Source organism: Crassostrea angulata, chromosome 2 (assembly GCF_025612915.1).
Source record: "Crassostrea angulata isolate pt1a10 chromosome 2, ASM2561291v2, whole genome shotgun sequence".
Lineage (NCBI taxonomy): Eukaryota > Metazoa > Mollusca > Bivalvia > Ostreida > Ostreidae > Magallana > Magallana angulata.
In genome coordinates, this window is record NC_069112.1 from 22,192,752 (window position 1) to 22,208,442 (window position 15,691).

Consider the following 15,691-nt stretch of genomic DNA (forward strand, 5'->3'; position numbering starts at 1 on the left):
ATGTTTTTGGCTATCGTTATCCTCTCACTCTCAATACAATGGGGACAATGTGATAAAGTTTCACCCAAACCAGGCTTGAAAATTTTCAGAGAGGATTATAAAAGCGTTGAGGAGACTTGCTTTGCCGTTGGATTCGTGAGAAAAAATTGTAGAAATGAAACGAACACTGGTATTTACACTATTTAGTATTTAATGATATGTATGAGATCTACTTTGTGCAGATTGGTACTACTTTCCAAGTAATTGAATTTTGTTGTTGACTAAACAAAAACGGAAAGATAAGATTAAAACACAAAACAGCTAATCAGGCGTTTTTATTTTTAAAATTCCAGAGCAAATTTGATCAGTTAATTTTAAACATGCATTGATTAACTTTTATATAATTATGTCAAAAATCCCCATAAATAATGAAACTGACACAATGCTTTAAAATACAATTTGAACTGTAATTTATTTTGTTTAGCAATTAAACAGTAACATTTACTAGAATTTCGATCATGCATTTAACTTTTATTTTAGATGATCGGTTTTATGCCTTTGATGCGCGAGTGGGAACATCAATTAAAAATCTTGGTGTAAACGGACGAGTTGTATTTAATACAGTTGTTTCAAACCATGGATTAGGATATAACGCGTCTTCCGGAATCTTCACAGCCTATAGAAGTGGAATATACGTGTTCGACTGGACAATTCTTCCATGGCAAGGATCAAATGCACACACTGCAATCACTTTGAACGACAAGTTTCAGTCATGGAGTTACTGCGATTCTGGAAAATCCGGTATTTTGCAATCGTGTAGCAAAATGGCGGTACTAAAGCTACAACGTGGGGATAAAGTCTGGATTGCAGTTTTCAGAGGACAAGCTGTCATTCACTCAACTTTCTCGTCTTTTTCTGGCTATAAACTGTAAAAATAATAAAAATTATTGAAAAGTTCTCAGAGTATTTTTTATGATAAATGAATTGTCAAATTAATTGTTTTTATTTTGAGATTGTAACCTAAAATAATGGTTGCGATTTTAGCAGTTTGTTGTAACCAAAACTTTGGTTACACAACTGTACAAAATCATGATGCTTAAAAAATAAATCGATGCTAAAATACCAGATAGCATATTAGTTATGCAATCGTGCACATTAATATCAATGATACAGAGAGAGAGAGAGAGAGAGAGAGAGAGAGAGAGAGAGAGAGAGAGAGAGAGAGAGAGAGAGAGAGAAGAGAGAGAAAGAGAGAGAGAGAGAGAATATCAAACCTTCAGCATCGTCAGATAATTAAATTGAAATACGGTCAGGGGTGATTGAATCCATTAAAGCTTAATCAGGTATATGATAGATTTTATCACACCCGAGCGTTTTTGAGCGAGTGTTTGATCACCTCATGATATTCACAAAATGACTCCTTATTATTTATTATATTTTATATCTTTTCATATATTTTCAGTAATTAAAATAAATTGAATGTAAAATATTTATTGATGAAATGTATTGGAGTATATGTTACAACATTGATTCGGAGTGCTATCGTAGACAAATACACTGGACAATGTAAATATGAAATATATTAACTTGCATTGCCAAAGTTGAATTTTTACCCAAATGGCTTATCTAAAAATATATATTTTTAAAGCAAGTATACATATTTTGAGGAACATTGAATTAAAGCTTGAAACGAAGCTGAGAAGTTCAACGATTTTTTTACTTCAGATTATTAGATGTTTTAATACAGAGTACATCTACACGCAATTCTAGAAATATGTGAAGTTTAATTTTATCTTAATTGATCAAATTAATGGTGAAAAAACCCCCTAAAGACTGATCTCTAAATCTACTCTTAAAATGTAACTATTTTTTTTTCGATTGGTGGTATTCTTTAAGATGGATAATGAATTGAACAAATTCGGGGCAGAGTAACCGAAACTTTTGCACAGGTATTTTCTAAGATCAGCATTAAATTAATAAATTTGCGTCGTTTTAACACATCAGTTTTCAATTTAAAGCTATAAAATCGCTGAATATAAAAACACAGTGCAAATACATACAGTATAACTTATATCCAAAACCTTTTCCAAAAATCCGTTACACTATGGTGTTCACTAATCGCTTTTAAGTTTTTTAGTGCATACCTTGATAAAATATTTCAGTCAAATAACAAACGAATATTAATTAGTAAACACATGTTGTTTTTCGCGATGATGAGAACTGGGTTCTATTGCTGATGTCACTACTGTATTTCCATTGTTTTAATGATGCAAAGAGAAATCCCCCCAATAAAAAATAGTTTTGACTTGCAACCTGTGTCATAAGTTATGCGATATTAGTAAGATTGTATAGTAAAATCTAAGTAAGCAAAACCGGAAAAATGTATACATCATCCAAAATATTATACAAAGCCTTTCTTAAACCAAGTTAAAGATAGGGGCCTTCTTCTCGTGAACACATGAATTTAATCGGATAACTGTTAATATTGTATGAATATAAAAAAAATGAGGAATCCGTCTTTGAATATTGTGTATATTATGAAATACAGTTGGGCGTGATCAAATATATCATAATGTCCTTCGAGCTTTTTTGGATTTGATTACCCCGTACCTTATTTGGTCATTTCCTAATGCTGCATTGCATGTATGTTTTACCAAAATATTTCCTTTTTTTATTCTTTTTATTAATCATCCATAATTTAAAGATTGTTAACAATGAAAACTTTCAGTCTCAATAAATCCATTTGAATGCTAAATTCAATTTTTGGCCTAAATTTTGCTTGGCGTCTCATTTTCTACAGCGAATTTTATTGAATAACCGTTGTAGTTGCAATTAAATCATTTTGTAGTTTAAAAAGTAATGCATTGCTAAATCAATTATGTCATGTACTGTATTGCTTTTCATCATTTATGTCAGTAGGAGTCAGCCAGAAATTATGCTTGAGTGTATACATTTAGATATATTCATAAAGATTAAAAAGCAATTTGCCCTTATTATCTTTATCTACATGGAAATGGACAGATACATGTAGTAACTCACAAAATATATCTTCTTGACAGTCATATTTTGAATTGAATATGATATTAACAATTGCCAAATATGCAAAATTTGAGGACAACGCCACATGCTCAAATATGAGCCATAGTTGAGAAATGCATCCACTCCCAACCGTTATATACATTTATAATTTAAATTTAAAGCCAAGGTTATCTTCACAGTGTAGGAACGGAAGTGTACATTTTTGGGTAGCGCTATTCGTCTAAGCGAGTAAACAAATTTAACACGTAGCTTTGCGTACAGTTAAAGACAGTGTCAGTGTAATATTATAATCAAATGATTTGAACAGAGGATTTAAAAAGCTTCTGGAACAATTCAATACGTAACGATAATGAACTGGCAAAAGTATAAAAGTTGTATATATTCTTTATGCAATATGATTTATAAGTGAACAAATAAGCAAGTGAATGAGCAAGTGAATTTTGATAATCAGTACTCAGGTTCACACTTCAAGACTGAAATCATTATTATGTACAAAATACAATCATTACAACTGAATTGAGGACATATAAAGGTATACATCTCAAGAAAAAAAAACCCCTGACCTTGCTTTTTATGCTATTGCAAATAAAAGTAGAAAAAATCACCAGAATATCACGAGCTGTAATAATTTCATACTGTATGCGTAGTGCAAAACATTGTCATTTTACTGTACGCGTAGTTCTGTTAAAAGCATTGTAAAGTTTGTTTTGGAGAAGTTTGGTGTAGTATGGTAAGTTAACTAACTAACTAAATAGAATAACAATGGCATGAATGGACTATTTTCAAATAATTTTTCAATGATGGAAAACAAATATTGACGTTGCAATCCCCCCAAATAGGTAAAATAACACAATATATGTAATCACTACAAATAATTTGAGAAAAATAATAAAGCGCAAAGGGTGTTAGGAGTTAAAAGAATCCCTTATGTAGGTACTTGTGGTCATTTGTTGTTTGGTGCATGCTAGGTACCCCCAGAGAATTGCAGGTTGCAGTATTTATTTTCCCAGAATAAAGTTTGTGTATGTGTTTAAAAATTATCACCCCAAAAATGGTTAAGCAAACAGAAATCATTCACGTTACCTCGTGTTATTACGAATGTTGGGGAAATCAGGATCGCCTCATCTAACTGAGAAAATTAGATTACTTCAGAATTATGCACTCGTCTTTCATTTATTTGAGTTGAGAACTGAGTTGAGTAATTTCAAAATGTGGGTGACGTAGGGACGATATAACTTACATGCTGTTTTTTAATCTATTTTTTTTCAACACCCCTCGCAGGCAGAATCACCTTTCATTTTAAGGGTGAATTCTGAAATGATTTTTCTCAGCTACATGTATAGGAATGAATCTTTCGGGAAATTATGTTTGACATCTAAGTTACGCCATGCAGGTTAAGATACTGATGCAAATAGTATTTTCAGAGCATGGGTGTTTACGTTGTTGATTATTGTTAAACGGTATTTTAGATAATAGCTACTAAAAAAAATAATTTACATGTATTTTTAATGTTATAAAAAGCGAGTTATTAATGGAATAATAGTAATTCTGCAATAATCATTTTAAATGGGTAGGGAGTCTTCGTGAAATCTAAAACTAGTTTTTTGTCACAGATACGTTGCATTGTTTTCAAAGATTGGGGGGGGGGGGGGGGCATACAGGAATTGCAAGGAGAACTCCGAAAACATATTTTAACAAAGATGAATATAAGAAAGAACTTTCACATACTGAATCGTTTTATGTGTGTAATGTTGTTAAGGTAAGCGAAATGACCTATGAGTATGACCCACAAACATCAGGGTTTCTGTGAGTTTAATATTATTTTTATTAATATAAACTTTTCTTCCATTTTTTTTGCGACACAACAAAATGTCTTCTTTGCGACGTCCACGCAAACAAGTGTTTATTGCAGAAAAAGTGCGGAAATGTACAGTATTTTGCTCCAGATAAAAAATTATAGGCATTTAGCTCAAGCACCTGACGTTATGTATGTTTCTCACTATCAATAAAAAAAAAAAAATACACAATGTACACATCGTCGCAATCTTTTTTTTATTTGAATCGGTCACATCAGCTGGAAGTTTCACTTAAAACTCATCGGTAAAATAATCTTGCAATGCTCTTCGTCTCCCGATCGGTCCATCAACATCTATACATGTACTTACAACCAGGCTTGGGGCGAATTACATTGTAAAGTAATGCATTACATTACCATAACTTCATGAATTTGGACATTAAATTACCATTACCATTACTTGATTTTCTTGAAATGATGCATTACATTACCATTGCATGAGTAAAGTAATGCATTACATTACCATTACATGAGTAAAGTAATGCATTACCATTACCGTTACTTTATTTTAAAAAAGTAAACCAAGTAAAGAGGATTTGCAAATATAAAACACTTTTTAACATATCTTCAGGTTCATGTTCAGTATCAGGTTCAAATTCAATGACTAAACAAGGGTCATTCTTTATTTGCTCAATATATCATCATCTTGTGGCATTATGAACAACAAAATACATAAGTAAAAATATATTAATAGACATCTAGCATGGTACAATGTCATGTATGAAATAGAGACACATAATTACATGCATAACAGAAAACAATTTATAGAATAATGTTGTGGTTATTAAAGGCTAATTAGAGATGTGTCCCCAGATTACACAAATCTTTATTATTTTGCACACTTAACTGTATCAATTTATAAACATAGGGTTTCCCCCAGTTATAAACCTTTCGGATTCCTTTATTCTGAGGACACTTTAAGACAAAAGATTGCTGTTGCACTTAATGATCAAAGTTTCAAAGGTTTCATCTTTTAACTGCATCCTGTTAGGTTTTAAAATCTTCCCAGCTATACTAAATAAATGTTTTACAGGAGCAGTGGAAACTGGGACTGAATGATTGTTTGGCAATCTCTATCGTAGGATATAGTATGTGCAATAATAGAAAAAATACATGAATCTTGTATTTTCTATCAGTCCAAACTAATGTACACAATATAAAACACAGAGAGAGAGAGAGAGAGAGAGAGAGAGAGAGAGAGAGAGAGAGAGAGAGAGAGAGAGAGAGAGAGAGAGAGAGAGAGAGAAGAGAGACAGAGAAATTATTTTCAAATGGGTAATAATATTGGAAGTGATTTTGATTTTCATCATGGATGGACAGTGCATTCATTTTGTTTTAAAGATGCATGTCTGTCCTCTATTCTATTGGGACATGGCGTAGTGATGGGGATTGGGATGTTTAGCACTTCTTATAACAATAGATTGTTTTGATACTTAGATTATCATGGGGGCATAGTGTGTTGTTGACACATTCTTTATTGAAAGGGCAAACTAATTGGAGTAAATTGTTTAAATGATTTAAAACCCTTTATAAAAACACTCTTATTTTTTATCTATTTAAAAAAATTTTTGAGGTCAATACATACTACGTGTATAATTCACCTGTAATTGATTTCCTTTGTTCTTTGAAACCCTTACCTGTGCACCATTTCCACTTAGCTAAAATCAATCACCCATAACAAATTCAGAATTTTAGTTAAGTGGGAAGACACCGTGTTGTTATATCTAGTAATATTAACAATTTAAAATGAATTTTTAAAATTCTTTTTTAATAATACAACTAAAACATTTTTATCTCAAGAATAATTTTTTTTCTTTAAAAGAAATTTAATCAAATACAATTTCAGCTATTCATCACATTTTATAAAGTGAACATGCATAAATAAGCATAGTAATGCATTGAAATGCCATTTAATGCCAGCATTACACTAGATTTTGGTAAGTAATGAATTACATTACATTACTTGTAATGCTAATTTTGTGGCATTACACATTACTAGCATTACTTTGAAAACATGTAATGCATTGCAATGCATTACCATTACATTTAGCATTACCCCAAGCCTGCTTACAACCGGATTAACCAATACGGCGCATTGCACCTGTCATTAATAAAAATCATCTTTCAATCAGCATCATGCGTCTGTGGCATAAAGAAATCAAAATGCAAACTTTATTCGTCATTACAATCGTTGAGTTAATCAAGGAATAATCGTATTAATCGTATTTAATCTCAAAGGATTTTGAGGTAAGTCGGGACTGTTGAGTAGTCATTCGGGCTATATACATGTAGATATGGTGGTCGGGATCCAATCGTAACTAAAATCGTGGTCATCTTCCATCTTGATTGTGAAAAAAATCGCCATCATGCAACAGAGGACATCGGTTTGTAATGAGCGTATCGTAACATTTACGAACTTATATGCACGTACACAAATCGGGGACTCGTGTTTTGATGTTCGGATCAGATCGAGGTCACATCGGAAATTATATGTGAGCAATTTTAACGACACATTTTATATCGTATCTAAACGGACAATGAGATCGTGACAAATTGCATCACCTGAAATATGTCTATTTGGACTTTACTGTTTCAAACCTCAATAAATCACATAAGCACGTATCGACTCGCATCACCTCGTACCTAAGTCTAAATTATAAAAAGGTTCCACGATTAGTTTTGATTTGTCAATGTAGTATTAATTATCGCACGGCAGTGTGAACCTAGAAAAGCCCATTGTAATGTTTGGAACTACGCGTGCAGTTGTTTTACTGCGAATCAGAGCTACCCGTAGAGACAGGTAAGAGCTACGCATACAGTTAACAATATCGAAGTATGGTCAGAAAAACTTCCATTTTCAAAGAATTTATTGCTTTCTTCATGCATGTAACTTTATTGTCTCAGAGTTAACATATTAGGAAAATATTTTTACAACAAGAAACATTTATTTGTGAAAGAAAATGAGAAACACTTCTTTAGGTATTGTAATTCAATTTCTTATTCAATTTTTGAATGGTTTTGATCCAATAAGTTTTTTTTTTCTAAAGAGAAACTTGATGATATAAGGATGGAAACGATTAGTTTACCACCGTATATAAAATCAAGACACTGTCCGTCCAGGTATTAGTTATTTACGTATTTTCAATCTACGATGAAAGTATTGTACGCAGTGCTACGTATTTGTTTTCTTGCTTCGACGAACAGCACTACCCAAAACTGTACACTTTCGTTCCTATACTGTAACCTTTTTCAATTCATTAATATCCACTATTTGTTGTTAATTTTAGAACCAAATTCATGATCAAAACTTTACGATGCGACTCAACATAAATTCAATGGTCTAGGGTCCAACTTTTACCCAAGTTAATTGTCTTAATTTTGAATATTTAAAAATGATAATCGGGTAAAGTTTCAGTTTGGGTCGAAATTATTACTCCTGTTCTAAATCAACAACGTAATTTCATGTATGTATTTATGGTTTATGAGTTAATATTTAATATTTACGATTGATTAGATTCTTAAATGTAAATGTATTTATATAAATTTTTAAGTTAACATGTTGGATAAAAAATATGTGCAACATTTATAATTTTTAACGTTTGCCTGAAATGAAGATATTTATTTGTAGGATTTCTAAATCTACCACTAGGTTAAGGGGTATATCTGTCTTATTTACATTAGTGTCATTTATTTTTAATTTTGAACTTACTGGAGAGACGTAACCAAAAAAAAATCACTAAACGTTTTAAACTTGTATTACATTTGTTCTAACAACTTTGATATTACATTACAGTTTAATGAGACGAGCTGTTACAAGTTTATTTATTCTATAAATATCACACAAACAGTTACCAGTTTGAACACAATCGTTCCTTACGTTGCAAGTGAGTTCTGATAACATGTATTTATATATTTTACCTTTTTGTCATTTACACTTTTTTGAAATACTTTAAAAACAAAATAAGCGCTGGTTTTTAATTTTACATTTTTTTTAGTTTCACGTTTGTAGCAATGTATCTTAGAATGTTTGCAAGTTCACAGCGCATTCTTTTATAGATACAATTGTGTTACAAAGTGCATTGATGTCATAAAAATATGAATGTTTTATTTTACTTTTTGTACTCAAGGAATTACGGTTTTACCTATGTTTTTTTTTACTTACAACTAATGACCAATAAATATAGTCTTACACAGACACGTTCCTGCTGTGACAAAAGTTCGCCATCAAAATGATTTAATGATGCGATAGTTTGTTGATATAAGGTAAATGTTGTTTGTGGTTTGCTATGAATAAAAAAAAAACTTAGAGAGAAAAAGCACAAAGAGAAGTATTTACCAAATTTACTATTCAAGTTTCAATATGCACTCGAATTTTTGTAGTTTGATGAAGCTTTCCTATTTAATAATTTTCTTGTTTGATATACAGAAATCATTATATCATTATCTAGGACATTCCATAAAAATCTTTTTCCATTGTCGTTGCATACATTTTTGACAATTAAAGGATAATATGTATTCATTAAGATTACTAGTACGTATGTGATACCCCCTCCTCCCAAAAAATAAAATTAAAATGAATGAAAGTAATTTTCTCAAATATCATTTTGATAACTTCAATTTACTAATCTGAACAATAAGGACATCACGATTTTCGAAATTTTTATAGGGTTGATTTTAACATAATAGTTCATGTACAATTAATATTTATTCAAGGTAATCATGATGTTGCCTTTGATGCTCGATTGGAAAAACAAATAAAGAACCTTGCGACCAAAGGCCGGGTTGTTTTTTAAACAGTTAATCTTAACAAAAGATCGGGGTATGACGCATCTACTAAAATCTTCACGGTCCCTTGTGGCGGAATCTACGTGTTCGACTGGACAATTTTTGCATGGTTTGGCTTAGATGCCCACACCGCACTTACTGTTAATGACCAGTTTAAATCATGCAATCACTGCAACTCTGGAAAGTCCAATAATTGGCAATCCTGTAGCAAAATGTCGATAATGAAGCTACATAAAGGAGATAAAGTCTGGATTGCAGTTTTTAGTGGATCTGCTGACATTCACTATCCATACACGTCTTTTACTGGCTTTAAACTGTAAATTTGTAACATAACTTGCTACACAAAAAAGGAAGGCTTCCAATAGACGAAAATCTTACTCTCGTGTTGTTTTTTTGTGAAGAAAGTAATAAAAGGTAACGGGTAGTTTTTGTGTTAAAATAATAAAGTATCGCCAAAATGAGTTCAATTGCGAATTATGATTAAACAGTGCCAATCAAAACTCTCAATGGTATGTTCAAAATCTTTTTTTGTTTTAGATCTGAACCTGTTGATGATCATGCAAAATAAATAGAGTCGAAAACTTTAATGTAAGGGTAACTAAAATTACAAATAGAAAATTTAGATTATTTAATTTCAAGTTGAGCAAATTTTGTCATAATGATCCCATCATTGCAAATTGCGCATGACCATGTCATTTCTTTAGACGGCAATAATGTCATAAAAATCTTCAAACAAGTTGTTGAATTATTAAAAGCCAAATTCAAATGCGTTTTGATATAGTTGATTCATAATTTAATAAATCAACACCAATTAGAGCATTTATTTCATACTTAAAAAAACTTGTTTTTTTAATCTTATTAATAGATGTTTTGCAATAAACATTGTTTTGTGTTACTAGAGTTTTGACTGATCATCCAATAGTACGTCTAAGTGGTGATTTTCTGCGGACAACAATGTTATTTATATCTTAAGATTGTCATAAATCAACCTTGAGTTAGCATTAAAACATCAATCTCTTTGTAAAACAGACTCAAGCCGAGATAACTACATTGACAGCACGCACAAAATGTACGGAACTGAAAGTTCCATGCAAAAACTTCTTTTCTGATTCCACATTTCTATAGTCTTAAATTTTTCAATATTTATAAATACCTATTGATTCAGACGATGTTCACTCAGTAGTATAAGAAACTCCCAAGATTTTCCTTTTAAAACGCCCCTCTAGCTTCTCAAGTTTCAGTACACGGCTAAAAATAGAAAGTCTACGGGGATTTTGCATTGCATCAGCCATAATGAAGCCCGGAAGATATTCGAGTGACTTCCGAATGGAGAAAAGATGTCAATATTCCCTATTATGAATCTCCGTAGGAAATCTGTTTTAAATGTTTTAAATGATAATGTGTGAATGAAGTTGGAAATTTTCCCTTTCATCTATTTCAATCGCACTTATTTCACAGTTATGTGTATTTTTATTAAAATCACCCAAATGTGCAGCATAAATAGCTTAATTGGGACAGACTTTAGTATACAACAGGCAGGATGATTGTTAAGAACGTTTTAAAACCGAAACCCAAGTCCAAATTCAATCGATGCAAAAATAATTGACAAACAACTATTGACATAATAAGTTTCTACTCGTATAAAGTATTTGGTTTCAGCCAAAAGAATGTGAACTGTTAGAACTGTAGTTGAAAATACAGAATTTATAATTGTAAAAAAGTGAAAATAATACATACAGTTCAATTAATTTACTTATCTAAACACGATTTTAAATGGAGGAATTCCAACGCATTCTCAAACCTTATAGAACAAAATGTACCAATATGAGTCACGTATTTAAATTTTAAGCACTTGATAATTATAAATGTTTGTAGAAACTACATTTAAGCTTGTTGAAATATTTCCTTTTATGTTTCTAAAGATAATTTGTCATTTTAAAAAATTGTATAAGTTTGTTATGAAGGTCAACTCTTTACGTCGAATCCTATACTGACGTCAGCAAACCCGCAAGCTACATTAACCATAACAAAAGAACGCGATGCAATGGAGTACATACCATTTACCGAGGATGAAATATTGAGCTATTTCAACGAGCTTTGAATAGTTGATATCGATATCCTGTAACAATTTCGGGAAGACTAGATATTTTACTGGTTATTTCTGACTGAAAGCAACGCCGTCATTATTTGTATGTGCATATTTTCACATGAGGCAAGCATCATATTCAGTTTGTTTTCATGCGTGGAGTAGAGAAAAATCTAATGCCAAAAGTCCACTCTCATGTTAAGATGATCCTTTATTGTTCACCCCTATTCGGTTGTCGGAGGATATCATGCGATAAAATTATCTTACATTATAAAATATCATTTGTATAGCTAAAAACTAATATGTTTTACGGTTTGACTGTTTAGAGGGCGAAGCCATTAGCATATTATTATTTCCCATTTGGCAAATTATTCTGAATTTTTTTTTTTTTTTTTTGGGGGGGGGGGGGGGATTTTTATCTATAACTTTTATGCGTTTGCAGTGTCTATCTCCAAAAGCCAACACAAACGTTTAAATGACTCTAACGAGATTTCAGCGCAAGATTCAAAATGGCAAGAGTACGGACCGCCATCTTGAACGATGATTTTCAAGTTATATAGAGTATAGTTTTATATCCAAAATTCTCATTATTCTCACATATGAACGCTATATATATAGAGAGCTTCGCTCTCTATTATTTAACAATGAAAATATAAATATTTCGGGTCCCAATTTCTATGTTTGTTCTGTATATTTACATATGTGAAACCCTTCTCAAGAAGATTGATATTAATACTCTTAAAATGGCAAAAGACAATCCAACCTTCACAAGACTGTTACGTCAATTTTATGATTAACCAAGTAGTTTACTTAATATTTTTGACTTGCCAAACGTTTTGCCAATTGGCAGGATTGAAAGTGGTACTGATTATCAATATGCTCAATAATATCCATACTCTAGAGATGCACATCTTTCATTGTACTAGAAATCGGTAATATACACTCTCGAATCAGCAGGTTGACCAAACGTAAATATTGTCTACTAAGGGCAATCGCGATGCACTATTGATCCAAATTGTTCAGCTTTAAAATTTGAGCACGTTCTAATATGTTTTAACAAATCTCTTCTTCACAAGGAGATAAATATAGCCCTAAAATTGGTCACGACCATTCAGTCCTCTTAATAGGACAGAAAAAACAGGAATAGTTTTTTAAAAAACAGGGTAATACACAACCCCACATTGATCTGAAATGTCACCATTGTAGGATAATTTGTTGTCGAACTAAAGTTTATTTATTTGACGACTCATAATTAAATCATAACAACTTCCAGGAATCTTTTTTTACAGAATGTTTACAGAATATTATTGCAAATAAATACAAAATTAAAACCGAAGTGCAGAGTTTGCATACACCATTCATCCATTTAGACGTAGACACCAATAATCTGTTCATTAATCATGGCATTCATGTTTACAAATATCAAACGTTTATATCTAAGGTTCCCAACCAATCTGATCTGTCGCAGTATAAAAATGTATGAAATTAAAACACGCTAGGTTATGCATTATTATCTATTTAAATGCATATTTTAAACGTTTGAAATATGTCCGCAATGCATGATGAACTGGTCCTACACTTTTCGTTAATTAGTCAATCTTGGTAACCCCGTTCTGGAGAACGCTAGTTCTATCCCATTCTCTCACCAGAGGTCGAGGTTCACAAGCGAATGAGTATCATAACTTTAATCGCCTACTAAAAAACCGAATTGAATTATTTTTTTTATTCCAAATTTGTCGAATCTTAACTTTTATGTATTCTATAAGTAGACCAACAGTTATTATATTCACTCTTTACGTAATCGCGTCTATGTTAAGTCTGTCCGATTAATTTCACAGCGATATGCAGAAAGTCACTTTCTGTACTTCATAAGATATTACGTCATAGTTAATTTTGACGTCACGATCTGCATTCCTTTCCATCGTTCCTAGGGAATGTATCGTAAAGTAATAAGTGATATTCATTGTGCATAATAAAACCGCTTCATTCCTTTACATAGATACTGTTGTAAATACTAGTGATACTAAATTCAATATCACCGATATGGAGTATAAAAAAATCAACAGTTTTAAAGCTTCGTAATAGGTAAATAACTATTCATAAACTAATGGTTTTGAGACTCCCCCTGACACGTGTAATCTAATGAATGGTGAAATGTATATGCAAAAAAAAAAAAAACGGCTTGGCGCAAGTGAAAGATAAAAACAATCTCAGTATATTTTACGTGAAATTGGAAGAGAAAATAAGTACCAATGTGAATCTTGCTGGGGGAACCTACCGATTGACCCGATTTTGTGTAAATTGAGTCTACAAGGTAAAAATGTGCCTAATTTCGATGGCGGTGCGAAATGTTTTGACAATATTTTAAAAAAAAACGAAATATTTATATGATCTCCCAGCAAGAACTGTAAAATACATAACTTATCGAAAAATTTTTCATAAAAATATTTTTGATTTAATGTCATTATTGACTTGCACCGATGCGATTTTTATAGATTATTTACTGCGTTAAAATACATTAAATATAGTGTTGGATGTCACTGTTAATTTATGTAATAAAAGGTTAAAGAAACTCGCTTGGTTAAAGTATGTTTCGATCATTAAAAAGGTATCATTTTTAGATATATATTTACCTTCGGACCGCCTTAACATAGCCGCGATCATTTAAAAGTATTTCATTGGAAGCATATATTTTGATCGAGACTATCCCTTACTTGGATACATCAAAGTGTGTCCACCACCCTACCTCATTTTTGCTATTTCGGGCTTGTTTATCGAAAGTGAAAGTAGGTTTTGGTTAATTTCACAATAATAACTTATATATATATATATATATATATATAAATATATATATATATATATATATATATATATATATATATATATATATATATATATATATCAGTTGTCATACTTAATTTAAAACGCGTTTGTAAAAAACCTCATGTCCAGTGTAATCTGTTTGGGTGAATAAAATATATACCTGTATGTGGTGGGCATGAAAAGTGTTTTCCTTCCAATACTGTAAATTATAGGTATGTATCAATAAACTTTCCAAGAGTAGTTGAAATATAGTAAGGCGCTATTTGACGATGAAAGAAGAATAACTCGCATTTATAAATCTTTGTCAAATTTTTAAAAATAAAATTCAATATATATCTATATGTAAAGACTTTTATTAGAATAACAGATTAAGAAATATATCATTTAAAATCTATTTTGTTAAGCGCTAAATAATCCTATTATATAATGTATTCATAATCAATATGAAAATGCTTATCGTACAGCCTATTAATTAAAGGTAATTTTTAAGCCAAGTACACCTTCATTTAATTAGCCACCAAAATAAATAAAACAAACAAACAACAAACAAAACAAAACAAACCCCCCCCCCCCCCCCAAAAAAAAAAACAACAACAATTAAACAAACAGGATAAACACAGAAATCCTCCATAAAATCGTCGTGGAATCATAGGTTTTTTGGAAGGCTTCGACAAACCTGATTAGGGAAGTATATTTACACTTTATCTCAGTAAAATACGTTATAAAACAGCGTGATTCAATTTCCCAGACAAAATCAATGCTACTTGCCTTACAGTTATCATGAATATTAATATTTTCAGAGGATTCATCTTCGAGAACAAATCGATTTCATTTTTCTTAATGTTTTAAAAATCAATGCGGGGACGAGATAACAAAGAAGTACCTTGAATAATCAAAATGATCAATGGATTGTTTTCTTTGTAGACAAAACTTATGAACAAACAATGACATTACTTTTCGTACCTAATTCCGAGTGAAAAGCAAGTAAAGTTTTTGAGTCGTCAATCATGCGCGTTACAACTTTGCAAAGTTGGATTTTATGTTTCTGATAAAATTATTTATTAAGAAATATCTCCATACTGGGTTCACTTTGGGTTTACTCTGGGTCCAGCTCAGTAAAACCA

At 31.3% G+C, this 15,691-nt stretch overlaps 1 protein-coding gene across 1 annotated transcript; it reads left to right on the forward strand.

Moving 5' to 3' along the window:
* Positions 1-911, forward strand: LOC128170899 (collagen alpha-2(VIII) chain-like). Its single transcript, XM_052836654.1, has 2 exons — positions 1-169; positions 520-911. The coding sequence occupies exons 1-2, from the start codon at positions 1-3 to the stop codon at positions 909-911; spliced, it is 561 nt and encodes a 186-aa protein (XP_052692614.1).
* The last annotated feature ends 14,780 nt before the right edge of the window (positions 912-15,691 follow it).

Excerpts from the sequence above, each read along its gene's own strand:
- LOC128170899 (XM_052836654.1), top strand. The coding sequence starts at position 1 with ATGTTTTTGGCTATCGTTATCCTCTCACTCTCAATACAATGGGGACAA. Across the intron at positions 170-519 it reads TAGAAATGAAACGAACACTG|ATGATCGGTTTTATGCCTTT; the intron begins GTATTTACACTA and ends CTTTTATTTTAG.